The 23,600-nt window shown below is 48.4% G+C and overlaps 1 protein-coding gene across 5 annotated transcripts in view; it reads left to right on the top strand.

The window, feature by feature from the left end:
• The window catches only part of LOC118288021 (C-terminal-binding protein 2), an 89,807-nt gene that overhangs the window by 36,406 nt on the left and 29,801 nt on the right, over positions 1–23,600 (top strand). For 2 of the 5 annotated variants that reach the window (XM_035613755.2, XM_035613757.2), the window contains exon 1: positions 10,277–12,110. In XM_035613755.2, coding sequence (XP_035469648.1) covers positions 10,292–12,110 — 1,819 coding nt within the window. In that variant the 5' untranslated portion in view covers positions 10,277–10,291. Of the gene's footprint in view, positions 1–2,526; positions 2,550–2,847; positions 3,072–10,276; positions 12,111–14,587; positions 14,643–23,600 lie in introns of those variants that run through there. The other 3 variants (XM_035613759.2, XM_035613758.2, XM_035613760.2) reach the window with 3 other exon arrangements.

Genomic DNA, 23,600 nt, shown 5'->3' with positions numbered 1-23,600 from the left:
GTTAAAGCGCTTGGAGTGGCCGTTAAAAACTCCAAAAAAACGCGGTCTACATGAAGTCCATTTAACCAATGCAGTCGGCTTTTACGAGCCGGGAAGAAGGCCCGGGGATTGATGACTCTGTGTGAGAAACCTCAGAGGCAGCAGCACTTCACAGAGATGGACAGATGAAAGGGAAGGAGGAGGGGACGGAGAGAAGAGAACTGAGATCAATCGGGGCGGCGTGGCGGCGGGGCGGCGGGGCGGCGGGGCTTTCCAGCAGCAGCGTTAACGCACTGACTGCTGCCTTGTTGGACAGGCACCCTGGAAGTGACCCGCTCCGTGTGACCCCCTCGTGTCAGCAATGTCTCTCTCTTTTTCTGACGACGGGAAAAAAACCCACCAATGATAATTTCCTATGAAAAAGCTCTGTCGGTTAAATTACTCAAAACAAAACAAAACACGTGTATCCTCAAGATTTAAAAGTGTCGAGTGCGTTATCTCTCTCACGAAACATTTGCGACGATGAATTTTTAGAAATTCATTTTCGATTTTCAAAACGGTTGTCAATTAACTTTTCTAGATTTCAAGATTAATGAGCTAATTCTTGCAGCTCTAAAATTGTTCATTTTCTTTGTGTCTTATTCCATAGGATAGTCTTAAGTAAAAAAATGTGCAGTTTACCCAATTGTTTCATATCAACTGATCAATTTAATGAATTATCTTGGATCACATTGCCCAAGCTGCAAAATGTTGGATTGTGCATGAGAACTGTACTAAAGCTGAGATGGTAAATGTCATGATTCAGGTGTCAACATTAAGAGCAAATGCTTCTTTTCCATACTTTAGTAAAAATACAAGATGACAGAGATGTAATCAGATAGTATTTTAAACTACTTTTCTTTATGAATGTTTCTCTCCGAATAAAAAAATGCTTCTCTGGACATCTTTGTATGAGTAGTGCACCCCCGTTGCTTTACACCACAAGTGGGGTGTATATACACCCATCTGTCACCGAAGGGGCTATAATGCAGAGGCCCCCTCTCTGGGGTTGTCAAAGAGCATTCAGGGAGACGTATGAAGTCCTCAACCGAGCAGGAAACGGACGACGCTGGTTGAAAGAGAAATGACCGAATGACTGATGATGCCTAACAGACAGCAGAGTCCCCCTCAGACATGTTTCCAAGTGTCTGGTGACATATTTATAAGGTGCTGCAAACTGCTCTTGCGTGTTTTTTTTCTCTCTCGGTGTGATGGCTGTGCACGGTCCCATATGTGCAGACACGTCCCGATGATGTCACACATTTCCCAACCACCCAGACCGCGGCTCCCGGGCTCCAGTCCTGACGACTGGCGGCCGAGGTCGAGGGGCACACTTACCGCACATCCACACAACATGCTGTATTTCATAGAACTCTTTATCTTCTCATCTTCCATCCCCCCTTTTTCCTTTTTTTACTAAATTGTGATTACAAAGCCCTGACGAAGACTACAAGTAATGACTGCCCCGATGCTCTCTGGCACGCAGAGATGTTTTCATCGTCTCAGCACTTTCCCCCCCGAGAGGAGAGGTGCTTCTGGCTCCGGTCCTAGACAAGCACGACGTGGCATTTGCAACATTTAATCCCTTTTTGTGCTGCAATAATTTTACTCTAATCCACTAAGATGCCGATCCTGGCCGTGCTCTTCATGTGCCGCCCAGTGAAGAAGTGCACACTCGCCTGTTTTTCTCTCGAACAAAGGTGCATTTGTGCAAATAATTGCCTGCATGTCTGTCAGTGTTGCTGAATCGCGCGCGGTGCGCTGCAGCCCTTTTCAGCCCGCTCGCATTTTCTGAGCCTCTCTGGAACGGGCGCATCCCGAAAAAATGTCAGTATGTGATTGCAATTTGCATGTCCAGATTTCTGGATCAGAATGCGGGATTATTGGGGGTCAGAGGTGGAGGAGGCGAGCGGGGATTTAGAGCTTTGATTTTTCTCCTCTTTTTTTTTTTTTTGACTGATTTTTGAAACTTCTGGGCCCACAGGAGAAATAAAGATTCTCTGATTCGACACCTGAGACATGGAGGTTGGTGCCCGGTCTGAGCAGGGCCTGCTGTATATATATTGTCAGATGCTGTGCCTCCTCTCTGAGTAGATTTTAACTACCCTCTGTTGGCCTGAATGTGTCATTACACGACAGTCTGTCATCCCTCAGGTGCAGCATTTCAGCTCAAGAGCCTCTTCCTTTTTTGGTTGTCGTCGGGCGTTAAATCTCCCCCGCACGACTTCTAACACCTCCCTTTACACGTCCGCAGATCAGTGTTTGCCGGATGAATCTGTGTTTGCGTTGTTTTGAACGGCTTTGAGGGAGGAGATTGCTATTTGTCTAAGGTCGAGATACCTCAAATGTCACTGCGATCAACAAGTGAAATTTGACGGGGGTGACGCGTTGCTGTAGATGGAGCTTCGGATGAGTGTTTGTCGGTAAAAAGAAAGAAGAACTCAAACGGGGGAAGAGTGGAGCGTTTAGAGCTCTGAAGATTTGTCATTTTTTTAGAGCAAATATGGAACTTTGTCACCAATAGTATCTGAGTAAGTGTGTGTGTGTGTGTGAGAGAGAATGTGTGTGATTCACCCATTTTTTATTTTTATTTTGTATATCTATCGCCCGCAGCTTCCTGGGCTCTTTGTGAGCAAGGGGCTGAGTGACTTTGTAGTCAAGGACTCTTTAATGCCTTCCCGTGTCAGAGTTTTTCTGCACTTGTACATCAATAATGTGTGTGTATACAGTGTGTGTGTGTGTGTGTGTGTATGTGTGTGTGTGTGTGTGTGTGTCAGTGTTGTGTCTAACCAGGTTTTTTTTCTGTGTTTTTTCGTGCCGTTGTTGCAGGTGTATGTGCCGTGGCGTTATGCCCCGGGGAATAGTGCTGACAGTGCACTAGGAGTCTGAAACTTGTCAGTATTTTGTGGCGAAGGAGGAGAGGGTACCCTGCCGTGCCGTGCCGTGCCGTGCCGTGCCGTGCCGTGCCGTCCCGTGCCGTGCTGTGTTTGACGCCATGTCCGTGACTGACAAACACAAAGTGAAGAGGCAGCGGCTGGACCGGATTTGCGAAGGTAAAGCTTTGCAGTTACACTTAACTGTGTTATCTCTCCACTTTGCCAACAAAATAAAAATACATATGCCTCTAGCTCTGCCACAGAAATCCTCTTTACTCACTTTGTTCCTCTACTTCCCTCACTGACATTGCTTCCGAGCAACGCACCCCCTAAGCCAACTACACTTATTGTTATTAGCACAACCCTGACACCTATGGGTGATCAATACCTATTGATTGCTCTAATTGTCTCCTGGCACATCCTCGCATGTCATATACCACCGCATGTACATGATATTTACGGCTTCACTCCGGCCTCGCTTGTGAGCCGCCGCTCGTTTGTTGAGGAATGTCTGTTTGTGTGACTTACGTTTGTTGAGAATCTCTAAACATCTGAGCTAAAGTTGGAGTACCGCAGGGGATTGAATGCTTTCCACCCCGTCACGGCTTGTTTGGAAGTAGCCAATTTTACCACATGAACTGCGGTGATTATTAGGCTTTAGGTTGTGGATTAGAGAGCGCTGGCGTTGCACTGAAGGGCCTGAACACAGGGAGCAGGAGCCCCCTGCTGTGCACATAGCTACAAAGTCGGCCCCGGCAACAAGGAATATGAGTCTTTGTGCTTTGTGTGGGTGTATAAACTGTGTCTGAAGCTTTGTGGATGTGCATCTTTAAACCCACTTGTTTGACTTAGCGCAGTGTGTGTGTGTGTGTGTGTGTGTGTGTGTGTGTGTGTCAGCCTGTGTCAGCCTGTGTCCTGAGGTAAAATCCTCTCCTCTCTGCTCTCTGGGTCCCCAAGAGGCTTGTTAAGCCGCTGGGCCCTCCTGGAGCCGGCGCAGGGAGAGGCAGACATGACTGCAGTGCTGGAAAATGAAGCTAGTTGCACCATTACCCCCACTGCCAGCATATTTGTTTTGCAGCATGATGTAAGCACCTCAGCGCTGGGTGTGCGTGAAATGAAGGACATAAACTGCACATCCTGTGCAAGCCCGGAACAAAAAACAAACCTCTGTCCTCCCAGAATGTCAGTTTCAATGTCAGTGACACAAGACAGAAAATGGAATACTTCAGCCTTGAAGACGAAATAGCCCTTTTTTGAAAATTACTACTTTCATTTCTATTACTCATGTGTGGAGGAACTCCGGAGTTCATGTCTGAAAACAGCTGGTGCGCGGCATCGATCCTCTCACCCCTAATGCTGAGCATTGCATCGAAGAAACGTGTGAGCTAAAATCACCTTTTTTAAGGATTCATTTTCATCCGCGAGGAATTATTTAGCACTTTTTTAAAAACAATAAAAAGATGAGATTGTGTCAGCGTGATGGGACTCAGCTGTAAGTCGATAAACAACAGTGCAATAATCACCCCGGCCCTTGTAAATAGTCATATTTAATAGCACAGGTGGATAGTGCATTGGTGGAAAATCCTTCCTGAGTAGAGCGTATCGGTCCACATCCAGCTGTTGCATCCGTGTGAGTCAGACATCTGAAGTAGTTAGTCATTCCCGAGGGGACAGCAGTTAGGCCGCGCCGCTTGGTGCGAGCTCAAAGCCCGCAGGAGGCGCGCGGAGAGACGGCAACAGGTGCCCCTGTGATGCGCGCAGAGCCGCTTCGTGGCGAGGCGTACCTGCCGGTGTTCCACACGCGCAGACTCGCACACGCACACAGACACGTTCTCCAGATGGCCGTCGCACGGGGATCAGCGAATCGGTCCCCTGGCGGCCATGGTGAGGAGCGTCAAGAAAAGAAAAAAGAGAAAAAGAAAAGAGAAAAAGCAGCTTGTGATCTGTTCTGGAGCCAACGACCAGGCAAGGTTGTCCCACTGATCGCATGTAGCAGAGGGATGAGGCTGTCACGCTGATTGACTCTCTGCTTTTTTCTTCCACACGCAGGTAAAAAAAAATTAAAAAGTCCTCACAGGGCCTATTTTGGCCACGATCGGGGGGTGGGGGGGGGTGGGGGGGGGGGGGGGGGGGGGGGGGGGGGGGGTGGGGTGGGGAACTCATCCTAGTCCAGGTTCACATTTCAGGCCGGGCCCGGCAACTTGGCACGTTGGTTCGTGCCGTCTCTCCTCGACCTCGTCCAAGAGGAAATCTGGAGCGTTCTCTTTCAGGAGAACGTCTGCTGAGACAACACATGCTGCACTGTCCAACAAAGACTTTTTCCTTTGTTTCTATTGCCCCCCCCCCCCCCCCCCCCCCCACACTAAAAATCATCTGCTAGTCCAAGACACTTTCCAAAGCCACGCAAAGTGTAAATTATACAGGGTTTTTCCCCCCCTTTTTTTTTACCATTGCCCAAATTCTTCATTCTCTCTGTATGACATTGGCATTGATGACGGCGGGATCAGAAATGCCGTATCTAAGGAAACCCGGTGGCTAGATGACAAGGCTGATTAAGCCATTTAAGTCCTTCATGTGTGTTTAGCATAATCTGGCCTGTCTGCAAATACGGAGGCAGGGAGCCGGTTGCAGCTGTTTTCATCAGAAGCTGCTAGTTAGTTAGCTCAATCAAAGCAGCGGCTGGGAAGCATCAGCTTTTAATTCGGCGATATGAGGAATGGAGAGGAGGCTTTCCCTCTTCTCCATCGCTGCGTCTCTCCCGCATTCTTTCTCAGGGGTGACACGCGGGGGGATGAGGTGTGATCCCCCATGGCCCACGTGCCGCGCAGCCGCAGGGTCCTTTCATGTTCTCGGCTTAATTTGAGCTGAACCGGTTTTCATTATTTTTGCAGCGACCGGGCCGTGTGGCAGGGACGGGAGGACAGTTCTGCTCCTGATCTGTTTTTATTCTGGGTCTCCCGCCCCCTTTGCCAAGATTGTTGTTTTGCTTGTCGAGTGCAACAGTGTTTCCCCCCCCCCCCCCCCCTTCTGCGTTAGATTAAAGCCTCTCTAATCTAGTCAGATAATGTTTTAATCAACATCTGCATTTTATTCATGTCGTTGGTTACATGACGGCACTTTCCGGTGGAGTAATTAGGAACACCATTTATCCGTACTCCTCGCGCAGCAAAACACAATAGTTGAGCAGACAGTTGTTATTTCCAGTGTCGGTTCTATTTGTTTATTACCAATATGTTTTATTTATTTTTGTCTTTATATCGTTGCATGGATTTGTAGTGAGGGAGGATGTGATTTTTTTGCATGCAACTAGCACGTCCATCTTTACATACAGTCTGTTGTCAGAACTGAGAGAAAATTGGGATGTCACATCACAGGGTTTGTGGACTTTCAACCACAGAAATCTGATAAAGGTTGTTTCACATGCAGCCAGGTGTCCGTTCTTTTGCAAATGCCATCGTCTTGTCTGTCTATGCTTTCAATAGTTTCTTTGTTTATGTGCCGAGCACATGCCCTGTGCTCAAAGGAAAATAAACCTCAGATTCTCATCCGTCACTAGCATTGTGGATTGGAAACTGTCATGGATAAACAGTTTTTTGATCGGATACAGTCTTTACTGATGCAAATTACAAACTAAGAAATGCTGCTCATTTCACACTGTATTTTATGAAAGATTGAGGCCTTGTGCTGAATGACTAGTTGGGTGTGTTGCTGGACGAAAAACATTTAAATACAATGGTCTCCAGGTTTTGTAAACCAAAAAGTACTAGATTTATCTGTGTGTGTTTCCCCTCTACTACATTTTTGCTTACAGTTTACGGTAGCTGAACATATTGTTGAATCCTTTCCGTTTAACTAGACCCCACATCTTTTTTCACCGGCGAGATGGGGGCAAGTCACACTTTCTGTTCCACCCTCTTCTTCTCTCCCTCTCTTGCTCTCCATCCCTCTCCTCTCCTCTCACTCGGCCGCACACTCCTCATCTCTCCAAAAAGCAAGCGGGCTGTCGTCTCTCCCTTCTGTCTGCCCCATCTGTGGTGCAGTATGGACCGCTGGCTTTATAACGATCGGCAGGCGGAGCACAGGGCTGTGTACGAGGCAAAGAGGGAGCGAACCGACCCGCTAAAATGGAAGACGGAACTTCAATCGGCCGCACCGAGTCTAGCAGAGGTCTTGCCCTGCTAATAAAAGCCCTGCAGTAGCGTCTCTCGGGCTGCCCCGTGGTCCGTCCCGCCCATGCAACTGTGTGACATGGGAGTTGGTAAAGAGGCCAGCGTCTTGATTCCTCGGCAGATGTGAACCCTCTGAAAGCCATCCGACCAGAAATCGGTACCATGTGTTTTTCCTCTCCCCGGTGCCCCTCCTTCCTCCCAGTGCTTGTGTTAGAGCAAGAAAAAGGCCCGCAGGCTCGTTAAAGCTTTAATATACTGTACAATCACAGTAATTGAGTAGAATTTTCGAGATCTTCCAGTCATGGTTTTAATTTATGAAGTCCCCATGAAAGTTTAATGGATCAGCAGTTGTAGAGTCGCCCGCTATGTAAATCACGCTGCAGCTATCCCTGCCTGCTCTGCCTGCCAAGTCCTGCCGTTAGCGTCCTGTGCCCTAGAAAGATGGCCAGATTGCTCCAAAGGCATGACTGTTGCTGGACGTCTGTTCAACACATTGTACCCAGAGGTCTTTTCGCAGAGCCGCGTGATTGGCTGTGAGCTAGGGAGCGAGCGAGCGAGTGTTGGCACCGGTTCTGATGCTGTCCACCAAATATCCGCCGTGTAAGTTTGGGGGCTTCTTTTCTCCTGCTATATTATTCATGCTACCAAGTACAGGGTCCCTGTTGCTTGATGGGTGTAATATAGCATGCTCACTTAATTATGGAGCAGCTCTCATGAGAGGCATATCAGAGGATGTAGACAAGATGAATATGGCTCCCCAGCTCCTCTTGCTTATGAATTGTGGGAAACGCAGCGATTTGCATGGCAGGAGTTATGTGTCATATCCTCGTTTCGGATTTAACAACACCGGCCCCGCCGTGCTTGAGATGTTTATTATTGTTATTAATATTTTTGTCGGGAAGCGGGGATCTGAGTGACACGCGGCCCTGGAAGAGGCTTATTAAAAGAAGTTATTGTCTGCGATCGCCGTAGAGAGATACTACACGGTGATTAATGGTGTGTTTTACAGCTGACAAAAAGGCGCAGGGAGACTCAGGATAGTGCTGAGAAATCACTGCAAGTAAATTACTAGGTATGCTTTACCTCCAATGAAAGAAACCATCCTTCAGATGTGCATCATCCTAGACTGAGCCATAAGGAAAATGACATGATTTCTTTTTTGGTTTTGACCTACTTAATGCTCTCCAATTTGGATGTTCCATGATGAAACAGTCTGTTTTTTTTTTTTTTTTGTTCTTATGTCATGATTGCATCACTTAAGCTCTACAATGAAAAGAAGTTGGTTACAGCGTCTCCCTCTGTGACTTGACAGGTACTGGGACAACGTAAAGAGACACAGTAATATAGCAGTCGCTTGTCACTCCTAAACTGTAATAAATTTAACCCCCCTCAGTCACACTGTCTCTGCGTCTCAGCTTCAGGAGCATCCACATTATGTCCCTGGAGACTTGCCGCAAAAACCCTTCCTTTAAAGCCCTGTTGCCTATTTCAAAGAGAAATAAAGTGCAGAATGGAACCAGGCTTGGAGCCATCTTTAGTTGTCACGGTCCAGCGCAGTCCAATCATATCCCCTTCTCTTCATGCCTTGTCCAATCCCACGCTGTCCGTCTTGCAGGTGAAGGCAAAGCTGGCAGCCTCCCGTCTTATCAGCTTTTTTTCCCCATCACACACTTATCAAAGCCCCCTTTTCTTCTCCCCCTGCCGCTGTTTTCTGTTTACATTGCTCTTGTCATGGCAAGTAAACACTGGTGGTTATCTCTGATGGCAATATTTCAGATAAGCCATATCTGCTCTCTTGTACAATTGGTGTATGCAGGAGGAACTGTGAGGGGAAATACTCTTGTTGGTATAAGTGCAGTTCATGTTGATTCATTTTGTGAATCAACATTTTCTAAAGCTGGCATAGCATGACACATTTCCAGTTAGGGATATATATATATATATATATCTTTTTTTGTAACTGAATTATGCTGATTTGACACGGTGTATTTCAAATTTTATAACTGGCTTCTTTTTCTCAGTTTGCATCACTGTAAATCCAATATCTTTCAGTTTTGGACTGTTGGTCAAACAAAACAAGCATTTTGAAGATGTATTCTTGGGTTTGTTTTAGCACTTGTATACATTGAACTTCTGGGGGGAAAATAAGGAAAGGTTCTTTATTGCTCAAACACAAATTTGACTACAACATGGCTGATTTCAAAGACATTGTATGGCTGCATATTCTTTCCTCTTTGCCTGTATGTGTATTTGTATATGTGTATTGCCATATGTGAATCTGTCATTGCCCAGTAGAGAAGGCTGTGCATTCTTCTTGGTTCAAGTGGGGCATCTCCTGGCTCTCCTCTAGAAGCCACCGGATTGAATCTGACCCTCAGTAGCACTTGTGTGTCAGGCCTTCGCAACAATTCCCCTCCCCCTCTCTCTAGGGACACACTTCAGCAAGCATGTCAGTCCCCAACCGCCGGATCCCTCTGGATCCATTTTTGCTCAGAGGGATGCCGGCTGCAGGCCAACGAAGCGGTTAGCAGTGACCACTAAGCACCATAAACTCTGTAGCTCTACACTCGCGGAACACCTCAGCAGCTTGCTGGCTATGTACACTATCTGGTTCAAATGATGTCACAGAGGGCAGTGGACTTAAGCAGGTTTTAGTTTGATGCTAATCCCCTTGTGGCAAAGGCTGTGGACGACAGGGCTGTCCCCGCCAATGGCAGCATGCATCAACCCCATTGGATTAGAGCATCTCGTCCCCTCCTCCATTCTGTGGTCATTGTTCAGCATGTGTTTTTAGCCCAATTTCTTTACTCACGGCCTTAGTGCGGGATGTGAGCGTGATGCCCAGCACAAGCATGATACCTGCTGTAGATTGGAGTAGATCCTCGCCCTAAAGGTGTGTTTTTTTAATGTTTGAGTGTGTGTGTGTGTGTGTGTGTATTCTTTCTGTGTTTGAAATGTTGTGCCTCTGTCCTTGTGGATTTCTAATGTTTCCAGGGCTGAATTATTTAGATATGCTGCCAGCAGGGAGCTACATGATAGCACACTCTTTGGAGGGAGGGGAGGGCCTATAGCTGCAGATCAGGTAAAAGGGTACCTCATACTTCACCTTTTCTCCTCTTCTCTCCACTCCTCCCTTTTGATTGGGGGTAGAGTGTAACTGGAGAGTTGAAACACAATACCCGGCTCTATTTTCTGCTTTTATAGCTGTCCGCGTTATTGTCTTCACTGATGCCTAACTCAAGTGAGCAGTCGCATTTTGGTGGCTCTCTGGGCTATTACGGTCCTGAATGGATTGAAGGCCAGAACCACAAGGCTGCAAGTCACTGTCACTACTGTGGCACCATTGCAGGGCGTAGGAATTCTCTGGCATTGGGTGGGGGAGACGGTGGAGTGTGGTCTCACCATCACGAAGACCTTGGTGAGAAACGGGATCCAGTCCTCCAGGCCTCCCAGATGCAGCAGGACCGGCAAAGACAGCAGCTACTGAGGAAGAACTCTGTGCCGGATCTGAGCAGCAGCCTCTACCTTAGACAAGTGATGGCAAACCCGGCCTCTGCTCCACCTCTGGAATACTACCTTGCTGGCTGTGCCTTATCTGGTCAGCCACTTGAAGATTCTGTGTTTTATAGGGATAATCAGCACCTGCTCACCAGATCAGCTCTGCAGTATGGGTCCAACGCTAGGGGGCTGAGGCCTACCTGGGATCAAGGACAGGCAAGGGCCACACCTACCGTGCTAGCCTCTGCTTCTACACCTAACCCTGTTCCTCCTCCCCCTCCACCTCCTCCCCCGCCTCCTCCACCACCTCCTCCCCCTCCTGTTCATGAGCTGAGCCGTTTGTACAGGGAAACTCTGGGATCTAAGATGATCCCGGACGTCCAGCGTATTGGTGGCAGCTCTCCTGCTCCTGCAGTCTACGGGGCTCAGCCCCCTCTTTCTATTTATGCCGCTGAGCCACCATCTCTCTCTGCTCGCCAAGCTTATAACAATATAAACAGCTTGTCCCTCGACTCCCGTCAGCCAGCTGCGACCAGTTCTGTGGTGGACCCAGCCTTCCAGGGAATGGACGGAGCTCATCCCCGGGCTTACGGAGCTATAGCCTCCCAGAGGCTGCCTTATGACCCAAACTATGACCCCAGTTCAGCCATGGTGGCTGCCACAGCTGGAATGATGTCCATGCCTCTTTACCATCCCAGTACTGTAGACCCCAAGAAGATGGTGGACCCTACCTTCCTGGCTTTCCTGCGAGCTGAAGGCTTGGCTGAGAGCACTATCACTCTCCTGCTGCAAAATGGCTTTGATTCCAGTGCCACCCTTGGGATGATGGAGGACCATGATGTCCGCTCTGTGGCCCCTAACTTGGCCCAGGCCCGTGTTCTCTCCCGTGTGGTGATGGGTTGCAAGACAAGTGGGATAGCACCACGCACACGATCCAACAGCTTTAGCCATCGCACTGATCTCTACATGCAGCCCCAGGGTTTGACCATGGACCCCAGCCTGATGCAGCAGCCTCCCACCACTCTCCAGACTATGTCCCCCAGGATGGGAGAATTTCTTGGCAGGAGACCCAGCAGTGCACCCTCCCAACACCTCCTGGAGACCACCACCAACCCAGGAGCACGGCCCCTGGCAAGTGGAGCTTTTCCAGTAAGCCATGGAGGATATGGCAATGCTGTGACTCAGGCAAGACCCAGCTCCATGTACAATGCCCACACCGGTCTTGCCATGTCTGCTCTTGGACAACAGCCTCCACCAGCCCCGGGCACCCCTGGAGCAGCACCAAAGACCTTCTCTGGCTCCTATTCCCCCATGGAACTGATGAAGAGAGCCCCCAACCTTCCCCTAACATCGCCGGTAGCAGCACCAAGCCCCCTTCACAGCCCCCAACTGCTCCGGAAAGGAATCAGTGCAGCTCCTGAGAGTATCATTGCTCCCGCAACTTCTTCCTCCGCTCTCCAAGTGCAAAATCTTAACAACGCCAAGATGGTTGGACGTCGCACTGGTCCTCCCGTCATAGTCTCAACCATGGTCACCACACCTGACACAAGTAATGTCAAACCTCGCCTTTCTCACTAAGTTCTTCAATCTGTCTCTCATGTTTTCTTTGTCCTCTTTGCTTTATATTCTCTGTAGGTTTTGGTAATAATTTTCTTTTTCTCATTTTGTTTTGTTGATAAATAAGATGCATTGTGAGATTTTATTCAGAGTATAACAGACAGATTTTTGGCAGACCACAAAACAACATTCTGACACTTTTGAATGCAGGAGTAGTTTGTATGATGCGTCTGACAAGTTAAGCAGCTTTTGCTGTGATTCTTCTTCTTTTTTAAACTACACAACTGTTTATATGTATTGCAACAGAGTTGTGTCATTTGCTGGAGGGCATCCTGTCTCATCACCAAGTTGAATTCTTATGAGCAACGCTCCAGTTATTGAGGTCAACATTTCTTTGGTGTTTTTCTTTCACTTAGTTTGCTGGTCAGAATCATTTTAATGCAGTAGTTTGCTTTACAGTTGTTTTGTTGCTTCACCTTGCTTTTTAAAAAAGTTTATTTTACTTGTTGTGATTAAAATTCAGTAACCGTTAAGTTTAATTTATAAAACAGTTTGAAACTTGCTAGCACTAAATAGCAGATAGTCTTAACTATCTGTTTTTTTTCTAATATACTACTATACTATTTCGTTTTTTTACAACATGGGGTTAGTTAATATCAAAAACACATAAACATCCAGCTCCTCTTTATTATGTTAAGGCTTATTTCCTTGGTGCAGAGTCGCTGCTATTCTATTTTACACAGGACTCTCTCCTAATCAGTAGCTTAACTGCCTCAAATTCAATTACACTAATTGGATGTATAGTTGTGTAGACTATAATAGGCAACTGTTTTTAATAGACACCCTGTTGTCTGTTTGAGATTCTGGTTGCATTGCAGTGCAGCTAAATGTTCCTTTGCGTACTTGTTTGTTCGCACAAATTCAATCATTGTCATTTCAGACGGTGAGCGGAAATCTCACTGCTGAAGCAGCATAAAATATATTGGATTAAGATCATTACCAATGAACAACAGCAGCTATGATGCTCGCTTTCAAAGTCTTAAGAATCTTAAGAATATAGCGAGAGCCAAGAAAGAAAAGACTTTTGAAGGTTTTGTAAAACGTGCTGTTGGGAGAGTAATCTTGTCTGTTTGTTTTCTACAACGCTGGTTTCTTTTCAACCGCATTACTGCGAGGAAAAAAAAAATCCTCTTCAGGGGCCTCACAGAACAGATAACGTCCCGCAGAACTTCCGTGTCTCATGCAAGGTTAATGCGAGTAGCGTGGCTGCCTTTTTTAAAGTGTTCGGCTTACGGTGAGCGTTGGTTCCACGCGAAGGGCTCGATTTTTCAGCTGATAACAGGCTGATGTATTCCCCTCCTGATGAGCTCGGGGAAGAATTGAATCTTTTAACCTTCCTTTCAGCCACGTAACCCTGCATCTCGCCCGCCTCTCTAATGGGTCCGTAGGCTGCTGCACTTATAGAGTATGGAAGTGGCGTGCGTTGTCGGCGAAATAAGAGGCAAGATGCAAGATTCTGAGGAGGCGGAAGGAGTTCTTGGGGGGGGGGGGGCTTCATGAAAATATCCGCTGCTTGCCCAAGGTCAGTGTGGCTGCCCCCCCCCCTTCACATACACTCTGAGCACAACAAGCTCATTTGTATGTAGCTGACATTTGTTGCTTCAGTAACTTCATCTGATAATGGGGCAGCCCTTGCAGACGATCGGAAAGCATACTTCTTAATTGTGTGTTGCCAGGCAACCGAGCTTTTTCAGCGGTAATCAGAGATAGATAATCTTCACGTTTAAGGAAAGGGGAAGAGTGGAGCCCTGCGTGTGGCGTTGCACATTTATTTGGTACACTTGTTGCTCCCTTTTTTTTTCTTTCTTGAGCAGCCATTTTCAGTTTGGAGCAGGAGAAAACTGAGTGAAAATAAGATGTTGCACGGCACCTAATGAAAACATTTCTCTTACCCCCCTCCCCTCTCTCTCTCTCTCTCTGTGTACAGTGAGTGTACATCTCGAGAGATTGCTTCTCACTTTTGTGCAAAGGCTCTAGTACACCAGTGAAGAGCTTCTCTGATTACATGCCCGGTGTGTTATGTTCAAACATGCATATTGATGAAAAGTTGACACATCATTCCTCTTGCACATACTGAATAAATTGCTAGTTCGTCCACTACAAACCCGTCGTCTTATTATCATCTCACATCAAAGTGTACGTATATAGTGGAATTCTCTTCTCTCTTTTTTTTTTCTCAGCGCAGACTTGTTATTAAAAAAAAGACGTGAGCAGAACTGAAATCGCTGGTGCCTAAAAATATTTCTGTACAAGTTGCAGGTGGGAGGGCCCTGCCAGTGGACTCCTCTCCACCGTGCGCCGTCTTGGTTGGCTGAAGCCGTAAGTAGTGTCAGTAATGGCATTAAACGTTTGAGTCGAGCTTAGTCACAACAGTTCCCTTCCGCCTAAAGCAGGGAGAGCGCCCTTGCAGCACTCGCATTGGCCATGGATGTGTCTGTCAGTGGCATCCCCCAGAGCAGCACAGGTGGGTAAACTGAACCTTCGTGTCACGTGATGCTGAATAGCCACGGGGCTCGCTAGAGACGTGATTGGCTTGCGGCTTGCACAGTGTGTGTGTGTGTGTGTGTGTGTGTGTGTGTGTGTGTGTGTGTGTGTGTGTGTGTGTGTGTGTGTGTGTGTGTGTGTGTGTGTGTGTGTGTGTGTGTGTGTGTGTGTGTGTGTGTGTGTGTGTGTGTGTGTGTGTGTGCGCGCGCGCGCGCGCTCAGTGGATTAACTGAGGTGGACACTTGCATGTTGTCCACAAATTGCCGGCACGTGGTTTTACTTGTGGAGATAATCCGCAGAACATCTTCAGCTCTACTTTTCTGGGCTGGAGAATTAGGAGGCAGTGTGGGGATGGTGGCGGTGTGTGTCTGGGGGGGGGGGGCCTCGTAGCTTACAGGAAGGAGAGTGAGTCAAACTTGGCAACGGGCCCCCGAGGCCATATGGGTTGTGTCAGTTGACGTGTTCACCTGTGTGATTTCTGTTTTCTTTGTGAGTCTGCGCACAGGTTGCTTCCGTCGCTTGCCGAGGGGGGTTGATCAAAACATGGCAGGTTCCCCTTTTTCCCCTCCCCTTTGACAGGAAGCCATCTCCGTTGCGACTGTTACAGTTATGTAACCTTCCAGTGCATGGCTCCCGCGAGGGGCCTGAATGGGATTTTAATTTCCCGGCCTGTGTTCGTAAAGGACGAACATCCACGATGATGCATGCCTAATGTGGTCTCAGCTGCCCTCGGCTAAACTGCTTTGTTCAGGTGTCTGACATTGGTTTCAGTGGGCTCGTCTTCCACTGGCGCTCGAGGAAGAAAAACGTTCCCCGTGTGTCAGCGTTTCTGGACGCACCGGGAATTGCTGTGCGTGTTTGGGACACGAGGTAGTGTCTTGTCACTCCGCTTTCTCGTCGTATGAAGGTGCTATGATGTGGTGCTTGTGTTGCCTCGCGTGTGTTTAACTTGTGTCTCGTGATGTACACACGCGCGCGCGTGTGTGTTGCTGAAGGACACACAACGCTCAGTGCTGCCGGCCCCATCTCACTGTCCTGCCACACATGCACACAGATGTCCCTCTCTCCGCAGCAGGAAGTGTTTGTCTTCATCTGAGGCTGGATGTGACAGGGCTGACAGCAGGACACGGGGACAGGACCTTAAGTTTCCTCTGTCTGTCTCTCCGTCTTCCTTTGCCCAGAACCAGTTACTATGAATATATAGTGCAGTCCGAAAAAATATTGTGACAGTGATAGGTTTGCCATTGTTTTGGCTCTACTTTAGCAACCAAAGAGATTTTAATTAAAACATGCCCAATTTGTTTTATCCTTCAAAATAAAACCCTACACTGTTCATCTTAAAGTGTGAACTTAAGTGAACTTTAATCATTTGTTTCATTTTGACTCGGTCCAGAGGCAACGCGACCATGAATGACTGTCCTAATACTTCATGACCGCACTTGTCTCTTGACCCCTGCCTTACTTCTTCTTCTTGACCGGGAAATAGGTTGGGGGTTATTGTGGAGAGCTAACAGCTTACGTTACCTGTCTAGGAAAAGGCTGAGAATTAAGAGTGGGGGAAATCCTAGCGGCCATCTGTGTGTGTTTGCATGGAAGTGTGTGTGTGTGTGTGTGTGTGTGTGTGTGTGTGTGTGTGTGTGTGTGTGTGTGTGTGTGTGTGTGTGTGTGTGTGTGTGTGTGTGTGTGTGTGTGTGTGTGTGTGTGTGTGTGTGTGTGTGTGTGTGTGTGTGTGTGTGTGTGTGTGTGTGTGTGTGTGTGTGTGTGTGTGTGCGTTACTATGCAGGCATCACATGTGGGTGGGGGTGTGTGTCATCCTCACTAATCCCACTGATATGAATGAGTGGAGAGGGAGAAGAGATTTCGGCTCACATGGCACCGGTCAGGGGTTATTACAGGGAATGTCGCTGTATTATACTCAGTGTAACCCTGCTCATGAACTAACAACATGATGCACACTTGAATTGTATGAATTGATACGTTGCCTATTCAAACATGTAGTTGTAGAGTATCAGTGATGCACTTTTGTCGCAGTGTGTCCGTCTCTTGCACAATCGAATCACTTTATTAATTCAATTTTTATTTAATAACAGAGTTTTTCCATCCACGAGATGAACAGTTGTAACTCTTGTATACTTTACCTCCCACCTACCCGCCAACCGTACTTTTGGGTACAGAATACAACCAGACAAGTAAACAATGAACGCATCCAGACTAAGTCGTCATATTTTATATTTGCACAAGTTTCAGCTGGGTTTTTTGTAAAAAAAAACAAACAAGAAACTTCTTTAACAATGTTGCAGAAAGTGATCAAATAAATTCCCGGATCAACCCCATTGGCCGGATCCATGCCGAAATGTAATGGGTTCTCCCTCGGCTAATCCGTTTGGTAGTTTTTGATTAATCCCGCTGACAAACAAACAAACTAACAGAACGGGGCGAAAGCACCAGCTTCCTCCACGCCACTGTACAGTATACTCGGCAAAGATTGCGTTGTCAAATGTTCACCGTTCACCACCCGATTCCTCGGCGCTTATCTGTATGCAGCTCCTCTGTCGTGTGTCTCCAGTTTCTCGAGGAACCTGGTAAATGTTACATGAACTATCTGCAGCTCAATCTCCACTTAGCCTCTTGTATTGTTTGTGTCCTCTGGGAAATATGGCCAGGAAAATCTATTTTTCCACTGCAGTCGTTTTTTTTCCCTCGTTTTTTTTTCTTCTTCTTCCCCCCCTCAGAAAACAAAACAAGCGAAATGAGGAAAGGAAAAAAAGTGTTTTTGGAGCCCCATCCCCTCGTACCCCGCCACCCCTGCCCCCCCCCCCTCGCGGTTTTCTCATGGTTGATCTTTCCAAACCATCGGTTGCGTTCACAGAGGGATTAATGGTTTCTGCGAAGCCAGCCAACCCGCGGAGGGAACGGAGCCTTCGAGCGAATGGGGAACAGCTGGTCTCCCCCTGCTTGTGACAGCTCCAGTGTTTGAGTGTGCGCTTTTGTGTGCGTGCGCGACAGTAGCATCTGACCTCCGCGCAGGGTCAGGCGCGCTTGTCCTTGTCCGACAGTGAGCCTTGAATCTCAGGTCTTCTCCCATCTTCTGATGCCAATTTTTTTTTTCAATATAATCACAACCGCGTCAGACGAGTTTCTAATGGACAAAAAGTTTTTGTCAGAATTTCCGAACCTACATTTCTGGCTGGTGTGGTCAGATGCTGGGGAAAAAAAAAAAAGTCATTAAAAAAGACAACTTAATACAGTTTCAATCCTTTGTAACGATGACTTTGTATTCCTCGAACTTACTTTGAAGATGAATCGGATCCTAAATTGGATTTGAAACAACCAATTAAATCTTCTGGAAAAAAAAAAAAATCTTCATTTAAAATTAAAGGGCCTTTTTTTTTAATATGAAGATTATTTCAGATTCCATAACGATGACCAAAGGCGAGCTGATTGGAATCTAGCTGCTTTTCCCTGCATGCTCCTCCACAGGCGTCTAGGTCACTGCTAAGTGCTAATGACGAGACGATGAGCGTGTGTGCTCATCTTCTTACATGTTATTATTGGCGAGAAGAAAACCTTCAGCTATTCGAGATCGTTTATTCTACTAGTCCCCCCCCCACTCCGTCCCGTCCCGTCCCGTGGCTGTATCGCCTACAGGACGGCGGCGATGCATGCGTTGTAAGAACGGCAGCACTTTGGTGTAATCTCCCTAATTATCTGTCGTCGATGCTGCCGTATATTATTCCATCCTCCACGGCAGCTGGGGAGGAGATTGGTTTTATGCATGTCGAACGGCAACAGCTGCATCCACTAAAACAGACAACTACCTCTGCACACCTCCTCAGTCCTCCCCTTCTTTTTTTTTGTCTGCCCCCCCCCCCTTTCTCTCACTCAGTGGTGGGCAGGTCACCCTGAATTATTCATCAGTGTGAAATGAAAAAGCTCATGGATATTGAATATCCCCTCTGAAGTGGTGGCCAACATTGTGTGTGTGTGTGTGTGTGTGTGTGTGTGTGTGTGTGTGTGTGTGTGTGTGTGTGTGTGTGTGTGTGTGTGTGTTTTTTCTTCTTTCTCCTCTATTTCATTTTTTTTCTTCTTCCCCCTGCTGAGTAAGAGTAAAGAGCGGCGGATCTCGTTGCGAGGGTATTTCAAAGGTTAACCGATTGCTTTACCTTGCTCACATATTTACTTTCTTCTATGGCCAGTGAGGAGGGGCAAGGAGAGAGGCGGGCGAACAGAGGATGGAGAATAAGATTGAGGAAGGAGAGGAGATGAAAAGAATTGGGGGGGGGGAAGAAAGGTAGAACAGTATTTTTGTGTTCCTGTGGATATTTTTCCCCTGAAAGAACTTGTGTGTCTGACCGACACAGTGGGTTATCTTGTTGTGTAGCAGCTGCCAGCTCATCCGCTCCCCCCCCCCCTTTTTTTTGTTGTTGCACGTTTCCGAGGCCCGGTCCTTCTTGGAACGAGGGCGCCCGTGGTCGGCTGTGGTCGTCCCGATCGACCGGTTGTCGTTCGTTTCCCACGTGGCCCACCGTGTCTCTCCATTGTCCCCCCCCGTCCTCGGCCTTTTGTCCTGCGGTTTGATCTGCGGTCTGCGCTGCAAAATCAATGCTGCCGAATGCCATTCATTTAGCTCGGCAGCCAACAAACACAGCAGGGCCTCTCAGAACATCTCCCGTGTGAGAATGTGTACAATGGGCAGCAAGGGTAAGGCGAAAAAACAACAACCTTCAAGCGTTCAGAGCTCTGTGTTGTGTGTGTGTGTGTGTGTGTGTGTGTGTGTGTGTGTGTGTGTTTTTACATCTTTAGGACATTTTAGACACATGAGAATATTTCTGTGTCCAACATTTTCCAGCATTAGTGTTGTTGTTTTTTTGTCCAGCGAGTCTAGAACCCGAACGCTGTTTCCCTGAAGGACAAAGACTGGGCGAAAAAAAAGCCTCCTTGATGCCAGAGTGCAGAAGCTAAGATGTTGAATAAATTAAAAACAAGCCACCCCCCCCCCCCCCCCGGCTGATTTTTTGCTAAAAGGACGTTTTTATTATACAATGGTATTTGAAGCAACATCTGCACTAATATGTTTTGCTTTCAAAAACGCATCACTTTCTTATTTGAAACTTTTGAAAACGCTGCTGGTCACGCTTCTGTTTTAAAACCCAGCGGACGGGGGGGGCAGAAACTGAGACGCGCGCTTGCTTCGCGTTTCCCGCAACTTATTGCCGCCAACTGCGTATAGTAGGCAATCTTCTCCCTCGTTCCCACGTCTGCACACACGCGCACCACACAGGACCAGTGCACGCGAGGGGCCGTACGGTATGCATTTTCTGCTGGGACATTATTTCTGACACGGAGTTAAAAATGTGAACGTGTACGTGTGGACGCAGCCTTGAGAGAGCAGTGCGGCACTGACCCTGCGTCTCTCTCCCCGCTCTCTCTCTCAGTGGCCAATTACGTTTCTCCTGCCCTGTACCCATTACAGTCCACTCTCCTCCATTCCCAGTTTCTACTGCAGCATAGACAATTACCCAGGAATCCTTTTAAAGAGTATTCCCATTACAAAGACCGAGTGTGCCTGCGGGGAGCAGCCAGGGGTTTAACTGGCAAACCTTCCCCGAAAAAAACGACTCTTTACAGAATTGTACTGACTGACGATTGGAGAGAGGGGGGGAAGCAATTTTATTTTCCTATGAATAAAAAAAAGTCAAATTATTTGTCTTCCAGGAAACCTTTAAGTTTTTAGGCTCTTCTCCACTTTTTTTTCCTTTTTTTCTTTTTTGGGAGAAACTTCCTGTTACGCCGAGACAATTGCACTTTAGCTCAAATGAAGTGCCATCAGCTGATGGCGTCCGGGCAGCGGGGGCGCAGCCCGAAAGGTGTCAGGTGCTCCAGGTGTCGTGTAGAGTGACCGAAACGCAAACTCCAGTTACAGCGGGTGGTGGTTGGTGGGGAAAAGGGGTCGGCGCCCGAAGTGTGAAATATCATCTGCCACGGTGGAGGGAGGGGGACGAGTAGGCCCGGGTGGGAGTTTTCTCTCCAGAGGGTGTAGGAGATGAAACGAGCGGCTTTATTATGATGGAAATGGCTGTAACTCTTGGGCAAAGTGAGCTTTAAAAGGCTGTAAGTGGACACCTCATAGTATCTGATGGCTGACTCCTGGCTGACAAGACCCCGCGACCCTGCTGTATTTATCGTAATGGAGCACAGCTGGGCCGCAGCTTCGATGGGTTAATAGCCATGTGACAGCTTCGGAGGGGGGAGAGAGAAGGAGGAGGCATTGTGTGTATATGTGTGTGTGTGTGTGTGTGTGTGTGTGTGTGTGTGCATGCATTTTATTTACTTGTGCACTCTGCTGAGTGGCACGCAGGGGCCACACTTGGGAGGGTGGGGACTCTGCTGCGTCTCCACTCTCTCTGCCAGGCCAGATGGCTCCTGTCACTGGAGGAGAAGGAGGAGCGATGGAAGGAAAAGGGGAAAGGGGGGGGTTCTGAGTCGCCCTCGACAGCGCCAGAGTGGCCCGTCCCCAGAGCCGCCACATCTGGAGACCACCTGCAGCTGGCTCGACCCGCTTCCTCCGTCCTCGTCCCCTTTTCCCTCTCGCGGTACGCGCACTTTCTCGCTCTTGTTTTTCCAGATGGGGGAGGTGGCGGCGGTGGCAGCGCAGTGTTTGGTCAGGCGCTGATTTGTGCCCATATTTCAGCAACTTTAGTGCGTCTCTGCCAAGGGTGGTGGAGGAGGAGGAGGAGGAGGAGGAGGGGGAGGAGGGGGCACTGTGTGAAGGAGAGATGGGAAGAGGAGGCGGCGGCGGCGGCGGCGGTGGTGGTGGAGTGAAAGCATAGAAAAATATCATTTTGTTTTATGACTGCACCAGCCTCAGAGAGTTGTGGGTTTTTTAGTTGTTGTATTTCTTCTTTTCTTTCTCTCTTCCTCCCCAAGTAGAAAGGCAGAGTGAGAATGTCCGCTTTTCCTTTTCTTTTCCTCGCTCAGGCTCAAACCGATCCAGAGACCACAGAGGGGCTGTTCCTGCCTGGAAAATAAAGCCTGCCTGCCCTCCTTGGCTCCCCCCAAATAAAATACACTCATTTGCATTCCCATGCTGTAATTTAGACCTCCCCTCTCTCTCCCTCTCTCTCCCTCTCTTTCACTATCTCTCCGTCCCTGCATCTTTTCAGCCCCGGTCCTTGCGGTTCTGCAGGGATTGGAACGTGGGAGGGGAACAGAGGAGGGGAGGCAGAGAAAACAAAAGCAGAGCGAGGCAGTGTTGACTCAGGTTTGTTATCTGGACGCGGCTGGGGGGGGGGCTCTTGTGTGCATGCGTGTCTGCATACATGCCTTGTGGTGGGGCGGGGCCGGGGGGGGGGGGGGGGGGGGGGGGGGGGGCTGTTTACCCTGGCTGCTGCCACGGCAGGTGCCTCTCTGTGGACAAACCTGGGCCTCCTACACAAATATCCACCGCGGGGAAATTAGACGTGCTTTACCAAAAGCTACACTACTTCTTCTTCTCTCCTCCTATTGTCACACCAGAGGCTACAGCCACATTGCCGCGCTTTCCTTTCGAAACGCATCACTGCTTCCACGTTACAGCCGCTGCCGCCCGCGCTACTCCGGACTGTTCGAGCGCCTCAAACGGAGAAGTTTGGAAACGCCGCTCGCCTCGTTTCAGTTTGAAAAGCCCGCGGCTGCGTTGTCGTCTGGCCGAGCAAAAACGGAGACGTTTGGGAGCGATGGCGCTGTCGCCCGTACCGGCTTCCTGACTGGTTGTTAATCAGTCGCGACTCGAAAAACAGGCAAAAGGTTGCAAGCACTTACTCTACGTCCTAGTTCCTCTAAGCTTGATGTCGTCGATGGTTTACTCTGCAGTTGGTTGCTCAGGTGCAGATAATACTACGAATGAGGAACGGCACCGGCGGAAAGAAAGACCGGGGGCGAAAAGGGACGCTTGTGATTCACCACGGGCAGTCATGGGTATCGCAGCTCGTTCTCTTCAGGAAGAAGGGTGGCATGAGAACATGGGCGTCTGTGTCTCTCAGATTAAAAGGGCCTGGAGCATTTTAGTCTGGATGTCGCCTAAAGACGTTTTTTCGAACCTTGAGTTTATTAGCTCGGGTCCAAATCTGTGGACGATGATTCTTTGTTCCTTGTCCCGGTCTGACCTTGTGTCATTTTCTGCCTAGCTGCTAGCATCTTGATGATTATGTTCATTCGCGTCCCAGTTTGCACAGTGCACAAGGCCGCGGAAAGCCGCTCAGCTCAAACTACACCTTGTGGTTGGGTTAGACCGAGGTCGGATCATGTTGCCGCACCACAGACTAACTACTGCAGGATTTGTTTGTGATCGGACTGAGACCGATTCAAAGGGTCTTGGTTGGTGGTTGCGCGGAGCACAATTGCCGCTTTCACATCAGGCCAAACAAATCGTACCAAAGGGAAATATGAACAAGAGTCGGACCCCCCCCCCCCCCCTCTGCATGAAGTTGCACGCGGCAGTGCAATTTGTCGCGGTCTTATTTGAGATAGTTCCTCTATGAATCTTCTGCCTTCACCTCAAAACTGTGGCGGCGAATGGATGAAGTCACGTTTGTGGTACTCAGTTCCCATGGACTGTTCCTAAAGTAGAGAAAGGTTTGTGACATGGAGCTTAAAACGTGAGTAGATCAGACCAAATATGTACATCCAGACACTACTAGAGGTGACCGAAAACATGTGAAACCACGAAAACGTCAAATGGCAGAAATGCCCCCCCCCCCCCTGCTGACCCGAGTCCAGCAGCGGAAGCGGACCCCCGAATCTCCCGGCCCTCTAATGTGGTCAGCGGAAGTCTCGTCTCCGGGCGGGCAGGTTGGCTCGTTCTACCACTTGCTTTTCTAAAAAATCCCGTTAAGTGCTTTAGGGGGATTTAACAGGCTTCTACATCCAGCCGCCAAGTTCCAGCGCTTACAGGAAAAGG

The sequence above is a fragment of the Scophthalmus maximus genome, chromosome 16, assembly GCF_022379125.1.
Source record: "Scophthalmus maximus strain ysfricsl-2021 chromosome 16, ASM2237912v1, whole genome shotgun sequence".
Taxonomy (NCBI): domain Eukaryota; kingdom Metazoa; phylum Chordata; class Actinopteri; order Pleuronectiformes; family Scophthalmidae; genus Scophthalmus; species Scophthalmus maximus.
This window is presented reverse-complemented; position numbering and strand designations above follow the sequence as displayed.